The 19,344-nt window shown below is 48.7% G+C and overlaps 1 protein-coding gene across 1 annotated transcript in view; it reads left to right on the top strand.

Annotated features, from left to right (window-relative positions):
* Positions 1–702: 702 nt before the first annotated feature.
* The window catches only part of LOC135571186 (PHD finger protein 21B-like), a 65,931-nt gene continuing 47,289 nt past the window's right edge, over positions 703–19,344 (top strand). The window contains exons 1-3 of the mRNA XM_065016971.1: positions 703–795; positions 7,784–8,836; positions 9,810–9,986. Coding sequence (XP_064873043.1) covers positions 703–795; positions 7,784–8,836; positions 9,810–9,986 — 1,323 coding nt within the window. The remainder of the gene's footprint in view (positions 796–7,783; positions 8,837–9,809; positions 9,987–19,344) is intronic.

Here is a 19,344-nt window from a genome sequence, read left to right as displayed (position 1 = left end):
CTGTCCTTCAACACATCCTGTTGAGGGTTCTCACTGCGTTTCTGTCCTTCAACTATGATATTTATGCCTACGTAACTTTCTCATTCATCATTATTCAAGATTTATTTGTGATTATCCGTAACCATGGTAGCATCCACGTTAATGTAGAAGTGTTCAGAAACATATTCTATTCTTATTTACAATAAAAGTGACTCCAAAATGACACAATACATTATTTACCATTCATTTCTATTGAGCACAAAATACTCTGAAACACAACCAAAACAAACAACAAATGCATCCCTGTCCATTCCTGTTATATTACAATATGTTGTGGTGAAACTAACTTGTCTCCCCTCTCCTCTCCTCTCTCTCTCCCTCCCTCTCCCCCCCTCTCCCTCTCCTCCCTCTCTCTCTCTCTCTCTCTCTCATTTTCTCTCTCTCTCATTCTCTCATTCTCTCCTCTCTCTCTCTCTCTCTCTCTCTCTCTCTCCTCCCTCTCCCTCTCCCCCTCTCTCCCTCCCTCTCCTCTCTCTCTCTCTCTCTCTCTCTCTCTCATTTTCTATCTCTCTCATTCTCTCCTCTCCCTCTCCCCTCCCCCTCTCTCTCTCTCTCTCATTCTCTCCTCTCCTCTCCCCTCTCTCTCATTTTCTCTCTCATTCTCTCCTCTCCTCTCCCTCTCTCTCTCTCTCTCTCTCTCTCCTGTCCTCTCCTCCTCTCTAGATGCTGGGAAACCTAACAGTAGTGCCCATCAAGGTTCCTCAGGTCAGCTCTCTACACCGGCTGTCTGGACAGACCTCCACTGTTCTACCTCAGGTACAAACACACCCACCCACCCACGCACGCACGCACGCACACACACACACACAAACACACACACACACACACACAGACCTGATATATAGGCTGTAATGGTCTGAACCAGTAACCCTCTGATATATAGAGAACATTGTGTTTCTCAGACTACTGGGAGGCTGTAATGGTCTGAACCAGTAACCCTCTGATATATAGGCTGTAATGGTCTGAACCAGTAACCCTCTGGTATATAGAGAACATTGTGTTTCTCAGACTGCTGGGAGGCTGTAATGGTCTGAACCAGTAACCCTCTGATATATAGAGAACATTGTGTTTCTCAGACTGCTGGGAGGCTGTAATGGTCTGAACCAGTAACCCTCTGGTATATAGGCTGTAATGGTCTGAACCAGTAACCCTCTGGTATATAGGCTGTAATGGTCTGAACCAGTAACCCTCTGGTATACAGGCTGTAATGGTCTGAACCAGTAACCCTCTGGTATATAGGCTGTAATGGTCTGAACCAGTAACCCTCTGGTATATAGGCTGTAATGGTCTGAACCAGTAACCCTCTGGTATACAGGCTGTAATGGTCTGAACCAGTAACCCTCTGGTATATAGGCTGTAATGGTCTGAACCAGTAACCCTCTGGTATATAGGCTGTAATGGTCTGAACCAGTAACCCTCTGGTATATAGGCTGTAATGGTCTGAACCAGTAACCCTCTGGTATATAGGCTGTAATGGTCTGAACCAGTAACCCTCTGGTATACAGGCTGTAATGGTCTGAACCAGTAACCCTCTGGTATATAGGCTGTAATGGTCTGAACCAGTAACCCTCTGGTATATAGGCTGTAATGGTCTGAACCAGTAACCCTCTGGTATATAGGCTGTAATGGTCTGAACCAGTAACCCTCTGGTATATAGGCTGTAATGGTCTGAACCAGTAACCCTCTGGTATATAGGCTGTAATGGTCTGAACCAGTAACCCTCTGGTATATAGGCTGTAATGGTCTGAACCAGTAACCCTCTGGTATATAGGCTGTAATGGTCTGAACCAGTAACCCTCTGGTATATAGGCTGTAATGGTCTGAACCAGTAACCCTCTGGTATATAGGCTGTAATGGTCTGAACCAGTAACCCTCTGGTATATAGGCTGTAATGGTCTGAACCAGTAACCCTCTGGTATATAGGCTGTAATGGTCTGAACCAGTAACCCTCTGGTATATAGGCTGTAATGGTCTGAACCAGTAACCCTCTGGTATATAGGCTGTAATGGTCTGAACCAGTAACCCTCTGGTATATAGGCTGTAATGGTCTGAACCAGTAACCCTCTGGTATACAGGCTGTAATGGTCGGAACCAGTAACCCTCTGGTATATAGACTGTAATGGTCTGAACCAGTAACCCTCTGGTATACAGGCTGTAATGGTCTGAACCAGTAACCCTCTGGTATATAGACTGTAATGGTCTGAACCAGTAACCCTCTGGTATACAGGCTGTAATGGTCTGAACCAGTAACCCTCTGGTATACAGGCTGTAATGGTCTGAACCAGTAACCCTCTGGTATATAGGCTGTAATGGTCTGAACCAGTAACCCTCTGGTATATAGGCTGTAATGGTCTGAACCAGTAACCCTCTGATATATAGGCTGTAATGGTCTGAACCAGTAACCCTCTGGTATATAGGCTGTAATGGTCTGAACCAGAAGTTGCATAGCAGCATAGTGTCTGTTTAAAACCCTCAGAGGAAAAACCACAGCTAAACAAAACACTGTTTAGCCTGTGACTGGCTATAGTCTATAACCGGCTGTGAAGGCAGATCTGAGAGGTCATCCAGGCAGGATCTCTGCTCATAACGCTAGAGGCCTGGTGGTGTATCAGAGCGCAGGTGTTGTAGTAACCGCCAGGTATCAGCACCATTACAAACCCAGGTGTTGAAGTAAACGCCAGGTGGCAGCACCATTACAAACCCAGGTGTTGTAGTAACCACCAGGTATCAGCACCATTACAAACCCAGGTGCTGAAGTAACCACCAGGTGTTGAAGTAACCTCCAGGTGTTGTAGTAACCATCAGGTGTGAAAGTAACAACCAGGTGTTGAAGTAACAACCAGGTGTTGAAGTAACAACCAGGTGTTGTAGTAACAACCAGGTGTTGAAGTAACCACCAGGTGTTGAAGTAACCTCCAGGTGTTGTAGTAACCATCAGGTGTTGAAGTAACAACCAGGTGTTGAAGTAACAACCAGGTGTTGAAGTAACCTCCAGGTGTTGTAGTAACCACCAGGTGTTGAAGTAACAACCAGGTGTTGAAGTAACCACCAGGTGTTGTAGTAACCTCCAGGTGTTGAAGTAACCACCAGGTGTTGAAGTAACCACCAGGTGTTGAAGTAACCTCCAGGTGTTGTAGTAACAACCAGGTGTTGTAGTAACCTCCAGGTGTTGAAGTAACAACCAGGTGTTGAAGTAACCTCCAGGTGTTGAAGTAACAACCAGGTGTTGAAGTAACAACCAGGTGTTGTAGTAACCTCCAGGTGTTGAAGTAACCTCCAGGTGTTGTAGTAACCACCAGGTGTTGAAGTAACCTCCAGGTGTTGAAGTAACCTCCAGGTGTTGAAGTAACCACCAGGTGTTGAAGTAACCTTCAGGTGTTGAAGTAACCACCAGGTGTTGTAGTAACCACCAGGTGTTGTAGTAACCACCAGGTGTTGTAGTAACCACCAGGTGTTGAAGTAACCACCAGGTGTTGTAGTAACCACCAGGTGTTGTAGCAACCACCAGGTGTTGTAGTAACCTCCAGGTGTTGAAGTAACCACCAGGTGTTGAAGTAACAACCAGGTGTTGTAGTAACCACCAGGTGTTGAAGTAACCACCAGGTGTTGTAGTAACCTTCAGGTGTTGTAGTAACAACCAGGTGTTGTAGTAACCTCCAGGTGTTGTAGTAACCACCAGGTGTTGTAGTAACCTCCAGGTGTTGAAGTAACCTCCAGGTGTTGAAGTAACCTCCAGGTGTTGAAGTAACAACCAGGTGTTGAAGTAACCACCAGGTGTTGAAGTAACCTCCAGGTGTTGAAGTAACAACCAGGTGTTGAAGTAACAACCAGGTGTTGAAGTAACCACCAGGTGTTGAAGTAACAACCAGGTGTTGTAGTAACCTCCAGGTGTTGTAGTAACCATCAGGTGTTGAAGTAACAACCAGGTGTTGAAGTAACCTTCAGGTGTTGTAGTAACCACCAGGTGTTGTAGTAACCTCCAGGTGTTGTAGTAACAACCAGGTGTTGAAGTAACCTCCAAATCAAATCAAATCAAATCAAATTTTATTTGTCACATACACATGGTTAGCAGATGTTAATGCGAGTGTAGCGAAATGCTTGTGCTTCTAGTTCCGACAATGCAGTGATAACCAACAAGTAATCTAACTAACAATTCCAAAACTACTGTCTTATACACAGTGTAAGGGGATAAAGAATATGTACATAAGGATATATGAATGAGTGATGGTACAGAGCAGCATACAGTAGATGGTATCGAGTACAGTATATACATATGAGATGAGTATGTAGACAAAGTAAACAAAGTGGCATAGTTAAAGTGGCTAGTGACATAAGAATGCAGTCGATGATCTAGAGTACAGTATATACATATGCATATGAGATGAATAATGTAGGGTAAGTAACATTATATAAGGTAGCATTGTTTAAAGTGGCTAGTGATATATTTACATCATTTCCCATTATTAAAGTGACTGGAGTTGGGTCAGTGTCAATGACAGTGTGTTGGCAGCAGCCACTCAATGTTAGTGGTGGCTGTTTAACAGTCTGATGGCCTTGAGATAGAAGCTGTTTTTCAGTCTCTCGGTCCCAGCTTTGATGCACCTGTACTGACCTCGCCTTCTGGATGATAGCGGGGTGAACAGGCAGTGGTTCGGGTGGTTGATGTTCTTGATGATCTTTATGGCCTTCCTGTAACATCGGGTGGTGTAGGTGTCCTGGAGGGCAGGTAGTTTGCCCCCGGTGATGCGTTGTGCAGACCTCACTACCCTCTGGAGAGCCTTACGGTTGAGGGCGGAGCAGTTGCCGTACCAGGCGGTGATACAGCCCGCCAGGATGCTCTCGATTGTGCATCTGTAGAAGTTTGTGAGTGCTTTTGGTGACAAGCCGAATTTCTTCAGCCTCCTGAGGTTGAAGAGGCGCTGCTGCGCCTTCTTCACGACGCTGTCAGTGTGAGTGGACCAATTCAGTTTGTCTGTGATGTGTATGCCGAGGAACTTAAAACTTGCTACCCTCTCCACTACTGATCCATCGATGTGGATAGGGGTGTTCCCTCTGCTGTTTCCTGAAGTCCACAATCATCTCCTTAGTTTTGTTGACGTTGAGTGTGAGGTTATTTTCCTGACACCACACTCCGAGGGCCCTCACCTCCTCCCTGTAGGCCGTCTCGTCGTTGTTGGTAATCAAGCCTACCACTGTTGTGTCGTCCGCAAACTTGATGATTGAGTTGGAGGCGTGCGTGGCCACGCAGTCGTGGGTGAACAGGGAGTACAGGAGAGGGCTCAGAACGCACCCTTGTGGGGCCCCGTGTTGAGGATCAGCGGGGAGGAGATGTTGTTGCCTACCCTCACCACCTGGGGGCGGCCCGTCAGGAAGTCCAGAACCCAGTTGCACAGGGCGGGGTCGAGACCCAGGGTCTCGAGCTTGATGACGAGCTTGGAGGGTACTATGGTGTTGAATGCCGAGCTGTAGTCGATGAACAGCATTCTCACATAGGTATTCCTCTTGTCCAGGTGGGTTAGGGCAGTGTGCAGTGTGGTTGAGATTGCATCGTCTGTGGACCTATTTGGGCGGTAAGCAAATTGGAGTGGGTCTAGGGTGTCAGGTAGGGTGGAGGTGATATGGTCCTTGACTAGTCTCTCAAAGCACTTCATGATGACGGAAGTGAGTGCTACGGGCGGTAGTCGTTTAGCTCAGTTACCTTAGCTTTCTTGGGAACAGGAACAATGGTGGCCCTCTTGAAGCATGTGGGAACAGCAGACTGGTATAGGGATTGATTGAATATGTCCGTAAACACACCGCCAGCTGGTCTGCGCATGCTCTGAGGGCGCGGCTGGGGATGCCGTCTGGGCCTGCAGCCTTGCGAGGGTTAACACGTTTAAATGTCTTACTCACCTCGGCTGCAGTGAAGGAGAGACCGCATGTTTTCGTTGCAGGCCGTGTCAGTGGCAATGTATTGTCCTCAAAGCGGGCAAAAAGTTATTTAGTCTGCCTGGGAGCAAGACATCCTGGTCCGTGACTGGGCTGGGTTTCTTCTTGTAGTCCGTGATTGACTGTAGACCCTGCCACATGCCTCTTGTGTCTGAGCCATTGAATTGAGATTCCACTTTGTCTCTGTACTGACGCTTAGCTTGTTTAATAGCCTTGCGGAGGGAATAGCTGCATTGTTTATATTCGGACATATTACCAGACACCTTGCCCTGATTAAAAGCAGTGGTTCGCGCTTTCAGTTTCACGCGAATGCTGCCATCAATCCACGGTTTCTGGTTTGGGAATGTTTTTATCGTTGCTATGGGAACGACATCTTCGACGCACGTTCTAATGAACTCGCACACCGAATCAGCGTATTCGTCAATATTTCCATCTGACGCAATACGAAACATGTCCCAGTCCACGTGATGGAAGCAGTCTTGGAGTGTGAGTCAGCTTGGTCTGACCAGCGTTGGACAGACCTCAGCGTGGGAGCCTCTTGTTTTAGTTTCTGCCTGTAGGCAGGGATCAGCAAAATGGAGTCGTGGTCAGCTTTTCCGAAAGGGGGGCGGGGCAGGGCCTTATATGCGTCGCGGAAGTTAGAGTAACAATGATCCAAGGTTTTACCACCCCTGGTTGCGCAATCGATATGCTGGTAAAATTTAGGGAGTCTTGTTTTCAGATTAGCTTTGTTAAAATCCCCAGCTACAATGAATGCAGCCTCCGGATAAATGGTTTCCAGTTTGCAAAGAGTTAAATAAAGTTCGTTCAGAGCCATCGATGTGTCTGCTTGGGGGGGATATATACGGCTGTGATTATAATCGAGGAGAATTCTCTTGGAAGATAATGCGGTCTACATTTGATTGTGAGGAATTCTAAATCAGGTGAACAGAAGGATTTGAGTTCCTGTATGTTTCCTTCATCACACCATGTCTCGTTAGTCATGAGGCATACGCCCCCGCCACTCTTCTTACCAGGTGTTGTAGTAACCTCCAGGTGTGAAAGTAACAACCAGGTGTTGAAGTAACAACCAGGTGTTGAAGTAACCACCAGGTGTTGAAGTAACAACCAGGTGTTGAAGTAACAACCAGGTGTTGAAGTAACCTCCAGGTGTTGAAGTAACAACCAGGTGTTGAAGTAACAACCAGGTGTTGAAGTAACCACCAGGTGTTGAAGTAACAACCAGGTGTTGAAGTAACAACCAGGTGTTGTAGTAACCACCAGCTGTTGAAGTAACCTTCAGGTGTTGAAGTAACCTCCAGGTGTTGAAGTAACCACGAGGTGGCAGCACCATTACAAACCCAGGTGTTGAAGTAACCACCAGGTGGCAGCACCATTACAAACCCAGGTGTTGAAGTAACCACCAGGTGGCAGCACCATTAACCATTAACCAAAAACTAGCCTGAAACTCTTTCTAAAGACTATTGACATCTAGTGGAAGCCCTAGGAACTGCAATTTGGGAGGACTTGGGCTTATAATTATAGTACCAGTAGCCATTGAAAATAGTGGTAAGCCAAATAGTTTTTGGGGGGGATGTTTGTCCTCTGGGTTTCGCCTGCCATATCAGTTCTGTTATACTCACATACATCAGTTTAACAGTTTCAGAAACTTTAGAGTGTTTTCTATCTAAATCTACCAATTATATGCGTATCCTAGCTTCTGGGCCTGAGTAACAGGCAGTTTACTTTGGGCATGCTTTTCATCCGGACGTGAAAATACTGCCCCCTATCCCGAAGAGGTTGTAACATGCTCCTTCTCTCCCTCCCTCCTCTCCAGGTTCAGCCAAAGAGTGTGATCCCAGCCAGCCTCCTCCTCAGCCACAGCCCTGTGTCTCTCCCTAGGGAGCAGCCAGCCAGCCTCCTCCTCAGCCACAGCCCTGTGTCTCTCCCTAGGGAGCAGCCAGCCAGCCTCCTCCTCAGCCACAGCCCTGTGTCTCTCCCTAGGGAGCAGCCAGCCAGCCTCCTCCTCAGCCACAGCCCTGTGTCTCTCCCTAGGGAGCAGCCAGCCAGCCTCCTCCCCAGCCACAGCCCTGTGTCTCTCCCTAGGGAGCAGCCAGCCAGCCTCCTCCTCCACAGCCCTGTGTCTCTCCCTCAGGAGCAGCCAGCCAGCCAGAAACAGTCAACCTGTCAGGCCCTCAGTCTCCTCAACCTCCAGAGAGCTACCGCTGTAGTCAGCCCTAAGAGCCACGCCCACAGTTTTAACCACACCAACAGCTCTAGCCACACCCTCACCCAGAGCCACACCCTCGGCCCGGCCCTGCCTACAGCCAACAGCACGTTCAGCCCAGAACGTCTCTCCATAGGCCAGGGAGACACAGCTACCTTCACAACCTCCTCACCCCCTCCCCTGGCCCAGACCCTGGTCTCTCCCCTGGCCCAGACACTGGCCTCTCCGCTGGCCCAGACACTGGCCTCTCCCCTGGCCCAGACCCTGGTCTCTCCCCTGGTCTCTCCCCTGGTCTCTCCCCTGGCCCAGACCCTGGTCTCTCCCCTGGCCCAGACCCAGTCTCTCTCCCTGGCCCAGACCCAGTCTCTCTCCTCGGCCCAGACCCAGTCTCTCTCCCTGGCCCAGACCCAGTCTCTCTCCCTGGCCCAGACCCAGTCTCTCTCACCAGCCCAGGCCCAGTCTCTCTCCCCGGCCCTAGCCTGGCCTGGAGGCATCTCCCCCACCTCTACCAGCAGCAGCAGCCCAACAGCCATCTCAGCCTCAGTTGCCCCCGGTGTGACCTTCTCCATCATCTCTGCCTCTCCGCCTACCGACACCGGGAACAACAGGGTGTGGACCATCAGTGAGGCAGTCAAGGTCCAGCCACTGGTCTTCAACACTAAGGTTAAAGACTGTCCTTGTCCAACACATCCTACAGCCCTACTGACTGTCTCTGGCAGCATGGTCTCTACAATCACACACTTCATGCTGATCTAACTCTTCTGTAGAGGTGGGGGAGGCATCATTACAGGCATCACTACAGGCCTCATTACAGGCCTCATTACAGGCATCAATACAGGTCTCATTATAGACATCATTATAGGCTTCATTACAGGCATCATTATAGGCATCATTACAGGCATCCCTACAGGCATCACTACAGGCATCACTACAGACATCACTACAGGCATCAATACAGGCCTCATTACAGGCATCATTACAGGCCTCATTACAGGCCTCATTACAGGCATCATTACAGGCATCATTACAGGCCTCATTACAGGCCTCATTACAGGCATCATTACAGGCATCATTACAGGCCTCATTACAGGCATCACTACAGGCATCATTACAGGCATCACTACAGACATCACTACAGGCATCAATACAGGCCTCATTACAGGCATCATTACAGGCCTCATTACAGGCATCACTACAGGCATCATTACAGACATCAATACAGGCATCATTACAGGCATCATTACAGGCCTCATTACAGGCCTCATTACAGGCATCACTACAGGCATCATTACAGACATAACAAGTAGAGTTGTGTGATTTCATTCTTAATTTAAATCAATCACAATCAATTGTTTACCTTCCCTTCCCACTAAATAGTTATTAGAACCAACAGCCAATTAACTGACTAGCGCTTAACGCTGTCCCCTGCGTGTGTGTGTGTGTGTGTGTGTGTGTGTGTGTGTGTGTGTGTGTGTGTGTGTGTGCGCGTGTGTGGTGCGTGTGTGTGTGTGTGTGTGTGTGCGTGCGTGCGTGCGTGCGTGCGTGCGTGTGTGTGTGTGCGTGCGTGCGTGTGTGTGTGTGTGTGTGCGTGCGTGCGTGCGTGCGTGTGTGGTGTGTGTGTGGTGTGTTTTCCCAGTTGAAAATAATCCAGCCGGAGGCTGAGACCCCCAGCTCCTCCCAGGACTCCCCAGGAGGACCCCAGGGGGCCGACAGCCCCTCACAGGAGATCCCCTCCATCACCTCGACCACCAACCCCTCCACCTCTCCCTCCTCTACACCAGCCAAGAAGAAGAAGAAGGATGAGGACTCAGAGGTAAAACCACAACCCTAAATAATTATACATCAATAACAAGAACACAAACCATGTTGTATTAGAGGATAAATAAAAGCCTGTTTTTTAAAATAGTATTGTATTACTACATAAATAAATAAGGATTTAAAGCCAATAAAACGTTATCATTTATTTAAGCCACACGCTGACTATCAGGGTCTCTGGTATGGTGATACTGCTGACTATCAGGGTCTCTGGTATGGTGCTACTGCTGACTATCAGGGTCTCTGGTAGGGTGATACTGCTGACTATAAGGATCTCTGGTAGGGTGATACTGCTGACTATAAGGGTCTCTGGTAGGGTGATACTGCTGACTATAAGGGTCTCTGGTATGGTGATACTGCTAACTATAAGGGTCTCTGGTATGGTGATACTGCTGACTATAAGGGTCTCTGGTTTGGTGCTACTGCTGACTATCAGGGTCTCTGGTATGGTGCTACTGCTGACTATAAGGGTCTCTGGTATGGTGCTACTGCTGACTATAAGGGTCTCTGGTTTGGTGCTACTGCTGACTATCAGGGTCTCTGATATGGTGATACTGGTGATATTTTTACTATTTTATACGCTCTGGTTTGGTGCTGCTGACTATAAGGATCTCTGCAGGTTGTATAACTTTTTCATTACATTTCATTATAGTACAACGGTCTGATTTGTCTAATCTTAGCAATTTCTTCTTAGCTAGCTACATAGTCGACCGTTGTATCAAAGATAATTGCGTAATTATCGTTTTTCAGGGTCTCCTATCTGCCCAACACGTTCACCGTCTACCGTAGCACTGTAGTAACTATCACACTCAACTGAACGACTTGATTAGTGTAGTGTTAGCTAGCTACATAGTTGTCTTTGCTGTCTTCGTATCCAAGATAATTGTGTAGTTAGAGTGTGTAGTCTTAGAGTGATTATCTTAATTTACCGAGGTTAGCTAGCCAGCTATTTTGTCGTGCCTTAATGTAGGAGACACTCCTAGCTAGCCAATAGCCAGCCAACGTCTACTGAATAGAACTTTCGCATTCTGGTCGATTCCGCTCGCTCCACAGGTAGTATCATATTTTCATTTCATTACAGTCCCAACGGTGTGATTTGTTTGATCGTAGCTAGCTACATAGCTAGCTACATAGCCGTCTTTGTTTCAAAGATAATTGTGTAGTCTAGAGCGATTTTCTAGGTTAGCTAGCCAGCTATTGTCGTTCTCCTAACGCAACGTAACGTAACCAACACTGCTAGCTAGCCAGCTTTCCCCAAAAGCAGCATTGTAGAAACTTCACACTCAACGGAACGACTTGATTAGGGTAGTGTCAACAACGCAGCTAGCCTACCTCAGCAGTACTGTATCATTTTAATCATTTTAGTCAATTAGATTCTTGCTACGTGGTTAACTTTCTGAACATTCGAGACGTGTAGTCCACTTGTCATTCCAATCTCCTCTGCATTAGCGTAGCCTCTTCTCTAGCCTGTCAACTATGTGTCTGTCTATCCCTGTTCTCTCCTCTGCACAGACCATACAAACGCTCCACACCGCATGGCCGCTGACCCTAATCTGGTGGTCCCAGCGCGCACGACCCACGGAGTTCCAGGTCTCCGGTAGCCTCTGGAACTGCCGATCTGCGGACAACAAGGCAGAGTTCATCTCAGCCTATGCTCCCCTCCAGTCCCTCGACTTCTTGGCTCTGACGGAAACATGGATCACCACAGACAACACCGCTACTCCTACTGCTCTCTCTTCGTCCGCCCACGTGCTCTCGCACACCCCGAGAGCTTCTGGTCAGCGGGGTGGTGGCACCGGGATCCTCATCTCTCCCAAGTGGTCATTCTCTCTTTCTCCCCTTACCCATCTGTCTATTGCCTCCTTTGAATTCCATGCTGTCACAGTTACCAGCCCTTTCAAGCTTAACATCCTTATCATTTATCGCCCTCCAGGTTCCCTCGGAGAGTTCATCAATGAGCTTGATGCCTTGATAAGCTCCTTTCCTGAGGACGGCTCACCTCTCACAGTTCTGGGCGACTTTAACCTCCCCACGGTCTACCTTTGACTCATTCCTCTCTGCCTCCTTCTTTCCACTCCTCTCCTCTTTGACCTCACCCTCTCACCTTCCCCCCTACTCACAAGGCAGGCAATACGCTCGACCTCATCTTTACTAGATGCTGTTCCTCCACTAACCTCATTGCAACTCCTCCAAGTCTCCGACCACTACCTTGTATCCTTTTCCCTCTCGCTCTCATCCAACACTTCCCACACTGCCCCTACTGGATGGTATCGCGCCGTCCCAACCTTCGCTCTCTCTCCCCCGCTACTCTCTCCTCTTCCATCCTATCATCTCTTCCTCTGCTCAAACCTTCTCCAACCTATCTCCTGATTCTGCCTCCTCAACCCTCCTCTCCTCCCTTTCTGCATCCTTTGACTCTCTATGTCCCCTATCCTCCAGGCCGGCTCGGTCCTCCCCTCCCGCTCCGTGGCTCGACGACTCATTGCGAGCTCACAGAACAGGGCTCCGGGCAGCCGAGCGGAAATGGAGGAAAACTCTGCCGCCCTGCGGACCTGGCATCCTTTCACTCCCTCCTCTCTACATTTTCCTCCTCTGTCTCTGCTGCTAAAGCCACTTTCTACCACTCTAAATTCCAAGCATCTGCCTCTAACCCTAGGAAGCTCTTTGCCACCTTCTCCTCCCTCTTGAATCCTCCTCCCCCTCCCCCCTCCTCCCTCTCTGCAGATGACTTCGTCAACCATTTTGAAAAGAAGGTCGACTGACATCCGATCCTCGTTTGCTAAGTCAAACGACACCGCTGGTTCTGCTCACACTGCCCTACCCTGTGCTCTGACCTCTTTCTCCCTCTCTCCAGATGACATCTCGCGTCTTGTGACGGCCGTGAACAACCTGCCCGCTTGACCCTATCCCCTCCTCTCTTCTCCAGACCATCTCCGGTGACCTTCTCCCTTACCTCACCTCGCTATCAACTCATCCCTGACCGCTGGCTACGCCCTCCCGTCTTCAAGAGAGCGAGAGTTGCACCCTTCTGAAAAACCTACACTGATCCCTCCGATGTCAACAACTACAGACCAGTATCCCTTCTTTCTTTTCTCTCCAAAACTCTTGAACGTGCCGTCCTTGGCCAGCTCTCCCGCTATCTCTCTCAGAATGACCTTCTTGATCCAAATCAGTCAGGTTTCAAGACTAGTCATTCAACTGAGACTGCTCTTCTCTGTATCACGGAGGCGCTCCGCACTGCTAAAGCTAACTCTCTCTCCTCTGCTCTCATCCTTCTAGACCTATCGGCTGCCTTCGATACTGTGAACCATCAGATCCTCCTGTCCACCCTCTCCGAGTTGGGCATCTCTGGCGCGGCCCACGCTTGGATTGCGTCCTACCTGACAGGTCGCTCCTGACCAGGTGGCGTGGCGAGAACTGGTGTCTCCTCACCACGTGCTCTCACCACTGGTGTCCCCAGGGCTCTGTTCTAGGCCCTCTCCTATTCTCGCTATACACCAAGTCACTTGGCTCTGTCATAACCTCACATGGTCTCTCCTATCATTGCTATGCAGACGACACACAATTAATCTTCTCCTTTCCCCTTCTGACGACCAGGTGGCGAATCGCATCTCTGCATGTCTGGCAGACATATCAGTGTGGATGACGGATCATCACCTCAAGCTGAACTCGGCAAGACGGAGCTGCTCTTCTCCCGGGGAAGGACTGCCCGACTCCATGATCTCGCCATCACGGTTGACAACTCCATTGTGTCCTCGTCCCAGAGCGCTAAGAACCTGGGCGTGATCCTGGACAACACCCTGTCGTATGGTGGCAACTGCTCTAACATCAAGGAAGGGCGCAGGTCCTAATCCAGGCACTTGTCATCTCCCGTCTGGATTACTGCAACTCGCTGTTGGCTGGGCTCCCTGCCTGTGCCATTCAACCCCTGAACTCATCCAGAACGCCGCAGCCCGTCTGGTGTTCAACCTTCCCAAGTTCTCTCACGTCACCCCGCTCCTCCGCTCTCTCCACTGGCTTCCAGTTGAAGTCGATCCGCTGACAAGACCATGGTGCTTGCCTACGGAGCTGTGAGGGGAACGGCACCAGTACCTCCAGGCTCTGATCAGGCCCTACACCCAAACAAGGGCACTGCGTATCATCCACCTCTGGCCTGCTCTGCCCCCTACCACTGAGGAAGTACAGTTCCCGGTCAGCCCAGTCAAAACTGTTCGCTATAAGCTCTGGCCCCCAATGGTGGAACAAACTCCCTCACGACGCCAGGACAGCGGAGTCAATCACCACCTTTCGGAGACACCTGAAACCCCACCTCTTTAAGGAATACCTAGGATAGGATAAAGTAATCCTTCTCACCCCCCCTTAAAAGACCTAGATGCACTATTGTAAAGTGGCTGTTCCACTGGATGTCATAAGGTGAAAGCACCAATTTGTAAGTCGCTCTGGATAAGAGCGTCTGCTAAATGACTTAAATGTAAATGTAATACTGCTGACTATCAGGGTCTCTGGTATGGTGCTACTGCTGACTATAAGGGTCTCTGGTATGGTGCTACTGCTGACTATAAGGGTCTCTGGTATGGTGCTACTGCTGACTATAAGGATCTCTGGTATGGTGCTACTGCTGACTATGAGGTTCTCTGGTATGGTGATACTGCTGACTATGAGGTTCTCTGGTATGGTGCTACTGCTGACTATAAGGATCTCTGGTATGGTGCTACTGCTGACTATCAGGGTCTCTGGTTTGGTGCTACTGCTGACTATCAGGGTCTCTGGTATGGTGCTACTGCTGACTATCAGGTTCTCTGATGGTGCTACTGCTGACTATCAGGTTCTCTTATATGGGTCTACTGCTGACTATCAGGTTATCTGATATGGTGCTACTGCTGACTATCAGGGTCTCTGATATGGTGCTACTGCTGACTATCAGGTTCTCTGATGGTGCTACTGCTGACTATCAGGTTCTCTGATATGGTGCTACTGCTGACTATCAGGTTCTCTGATGGTGCTACTGCTGACTATCAGGGTCTCTGGTTTGGTGCTACTCCTGACTATCAGGGTCTCTGGTATGGTGCTACTGCTGACTATCAGGGTCTCTGGTATGGTGCTACTGCTGACTATCAGATTCTCTGATATGGTGCTACTGCTGACTATCAGGTTCTCTGATGGTGCTACTGCTGACTATCAGGTTCTCCGGTATGGTGCTACTGCTGACTATCAGGTTCTCCGGTATGGTGCTACTGCTGACTATCAGGTTCTCTGATATGGTGCTACTGCTGACTATCAGGGTCTCTGATATGGTGCTACTGCTGACTATCAGGGTCTCTGGTATGGTGCTACTGCTGACTATCAGGGTCTCTGGTATGGTGATACTGCTGACTATGAGGTTCTCTGGTATGGTGCTACTGCTGACTATCAGGTTCTCTGGTTTGGTGCTACTGCTGACTATCAGGTTCTCTGGTTTGGTGCTACTGCTGACTATCAGGTTCTCTGGTTTGGTGCTACTGCTGACTATCAGGGTCTCTGGTTTGGTGCTACTGCTGACTATCAGGGTCTCTGGTTTGGTGCTACTGCTGACTATCAGGGTCTCTGGTTTGGTGCTACTGCTGACTATCAGGGTCTCTGGTTTGGTGCTACTGCTGACTATCAGGGTCTCTGGTTTGGTGCTACTGCTGACTATCAGGGTCTCTGGTTTGGTGCTACTGCTGACTATCAGGGTCTCTGGTTTGGTGCTACTGCTGACTATCAGGGTCTCTGGTTTGGTGCTACTGCTGACTATCAGGGTCTCTGGTTTGGTGCTACTGCTGACTATCAGGGTCTCTGGTTTGGTGCTACTGCTGACTATCAGGGTCTCTGGTTTGGTGCTACTGCTGACTATCAGGGTCTCTGGTTTGGTGCTACTGCTGACTATCAGGGTCTCTGGTTTGGTGCTACTGCTGACTATCAGGGTCTCTGGTTTGGTGCTACTGCTGACTATCAGGTTCTCTGATATGGTGATACTGCTGACTCTCAGGTTCTCTGATATGGTTCTACTGCAGGGTTCTCTGATATGGCTCTACTGCAGGGTTCTCTTTATATGGTGCTACTGCTGACTATCAGGGTCTCCGGTATGGTGCTACTGCTGACTATCAGGTTCTCCGGTATGGTGCTACTGCTGACTATCAGGTTCTCCGGTATGGTGCTACTGCTGACTATCAGGTTCTCTGATATGGTGCTACTGCTGACTATCAGGTTCTCTGGTTTGGTGCTACTGCTGACTATAAGGTTCTCTGATATGGTGTTACTGCTGACTATCAGGTTCTCTGATATGGTGCTACTGCTGACTATCAGGTTCTCTGATGGTGCTACTGCTGACTATCAGGTTCTCTTATATGGTTCTACTGCTGACTATCAGGTTCTCTGATATGGTGCTACTGCTGGGTTCTCTGATATGGTGCTACTGCTGACTATCAGGTTCTCTTATATGGTTCTACTGCTGACTATCAGGTTCTCTGATATGGTGCTACTGCTGGGTTCTCTGATATGGTGCTACTGCTGACTATCAGGTTCTCTTATATGGTTCTACTGCTGACTATCAGGTTCTCTGATATGGTGCTACTGCTGACTATCAGGTTCTCCGGTATGGTGCTACTGCTGACTATCAGGTTCTCTGATATGGTGCTACTGCTGACTATCAGGTTCTCCGGTATGGTGCTACTGCTGACTATCAGGTTCTCTGATATGGTGCTACTGCTGACTATCAGGTTCTCCGGTATGGTGCTACTGCTGACTATCAGGTTCTCCGGTATGGTGCTACTGCTGGGTTCTCTGATATGGTGCTACTGCTGACTATCAGGTTCTCTGATATGGTGCTACTGCTGACTATCAGGTTCTCCGGTATGGTGCTACTGCTGACTATCAGGTTCTCTGATATGGTGCTACTGCTGACTATCAGGGTCTCTGGTTTGGTGCTACTGCTGACTATCAGGGTCTCTGGTTTGGTGCTACTGCTGACTATCAGGGTCTCTGGTATGGTGCTACTGCTGACTATCAGGTTCTCCGGTATGGTGCTACTGCTGACTATCAGGTTCTCCGGTATGGTGCTACTGCTGACTATCAGGTTCTCTGATATGGTGCTACTGCTGACTATCAGGTTCTCTGGTTTGGTGCTACTGCTGACTATAAGGTTCTCTGATATGGTGTTACTGCTGACTATCAGGTTCTCTGATATGGTGCTACTGCTGACTATCAGGTTCTCTGATGGTGCTACTGCTGACTATCAGGTTCTCTTATATGGTTCTACTGCTGACTATCAGGTTCTCTGATATGGTGCTACTGCTGGGTTCTCTGATATGGTGCTACTGCTGACTATCAGGTTCTCTTATATGGTTCTACTGCTGACTATCAGGTTCTCTGATATGGTGCTACTGCTGGGTTCTCTGATATGGTGCTACTGCTGACTATCAGGTTCTCTGGTATGGTTCTACTGCTGACTATCAGGTTCTCTGATATGGTGCTACTGCTGACTATCAGGTTCTCTGGTATGGTGCTACTGCTGACTATCAGGTTCTCTGATATGGTGCTACTGCTGACTATCAGGTTCTCCGGTATGGTGCTACTGCTGACTATCAGGTTCTCTGATATGGTGCTACTGCTGACTATCAGGTTCTCTGGTATGGTGCTACTGCTGACTATCAGGTTCTCTGGTATGGTGCTACTGCTGACTATCAGGTTCTCTGATATGGTGCTACTGCTGACTATCAGGTTCTCTGATATGGTGCTACTGCTGACTATCAGGTTCTCCGGTATGGTGCTACTGCTGACTATCAGGTTCTCTGATATGGTGCTACTGCTGACTATCAGGGTCTCTGGTTTGGTGCTACTGCTGACTATCAGGGTCTCTGGTTTGGTGCTACTGCTGACTATCAGGGTCTCTGGTTTGGTGCTACTGCTGACTATCAGGGTCTCTGGTTTGGTGCTACTGCTGACTATCAGGGTCTCTGGTTTGGTGCTACTGCTGACTATCAGGGTCTCTGGTTTGGTGCTACTGCTGACTATCAGGGTCTCTGGTTTGGTGCTACTGCTGACTATCAGGGTCTCTGGTTTGGTGCTACTGCTGACTATCAGGGTCTCTGGTTTGGTGCTACTGCTGACTATCAGGGTCTCTGGTTTGGTGCTACTGCTGACTATCAGGTTCTCTGATATGGTGATACTGCTGACTCTCAGGTTCTCTGATATGGTTCTACTGCAGGGTTCTCTGATATGGCTCTACTGCAGGGTTCTCTTATATGGTGCTACTGCTGACTATCAGGTTCTCTGATATGGTGCTACTGCTGACTATCAGGTTCTCCGGTATGGTGCTACTGCTGACTATCAGGTTCTCTGATATGGTGCTACTGATGACTATCAGGTTCTCTGATGGTGCTACTGCTGACTATCAGGTTCTCTGATGGTGCTACTGCTGACTATCAGGTTCTCTGATATGGTGCTACTGCTGACTATCAGGTTCTCCGGTATGGTGCTACTGCTGACTATCAGGTTCTCCGGTATGGTGCTACTGCTGACTATCAGGTTCTCCGGTATGGTGCTACTGCTGACTATCAGGTTCTCCGGTATGGTGCTACTGCTGACTCAGAGCTGGAGCAGATGTCTATCTATCTGATCACTCTAACTCTGATTGGTTAATCCATCTAATTATTCGGTTAGATAATCCCAGATAATCCTGACTCAGCCTTCCTTTCCCTGGAAACCCCTCTAACCCTCGTCCCCCTCTATCCCTCGTCCCCCTCTATCCCTCGTCCCCCTCTCCCCCTCTGTCCCTGGTAAGTAACTATGAGAGTGATTCACTTTCTGACTGATTCAACAAGCAGTTACTAATGAGAGTGATTCACTACGGACTGACTGATTCAACAAGCAGTGACTAATGAGAGTGATTCACTATGGACTGACTGATTCACTACGGACTGACTGATTCAACAAGCAGTGACTAATGAGAGTGATTCACTATGGACTGACTGATTCACTACGGACTGACTGATTCAACAAGCAGTAACTATGAGAGTGATTCACTTTCTGACTGATTCAACAAGCAGTGACTAATGAGAGTGATTCACTATGGACTGACTGATTCACTACGGACTGACTGATTCAACAAGCAGTAACTATGAGAGTGATTCACTATGGACTGACTGATTCAACAAGCAGTGACTAATGAGAGTGATTCACTACGGACTGACTGATTCAACAAGCAGTGACTAATGAGAGTGATTCACTACGGACTGACTGATTCAACAAGCAGTGACTAATGAGAATGATTCACTACGGACAGACTGATTCACTACGGACTGACTGATTCAACAAGCAGTGACTAATGAGAATGATTC

This window comes from Oncorhynchus nerka, unplaced genomic scaffold (assembly GCF_034236695.1).
Source record: "Oncorhynchus nerka isolate Pitt River unplaced genomic scaffold, Oner_Uvic_2.0 unplaced_scaffold_705, whole genome shotgun sequence".
NCBI classification, from domain to species: Eukaryota; Metazoa; Chordata; class Actinopteri; order Salmoniformes; family Salmonidae; genus Oncorhynchus; species Oncorhynchus nerka.
The sequence above is the reverse complement of the archived record's forward strand: the minus strand, read 5'-3'. Positions and strand labels throughout refer to the sequence as shown.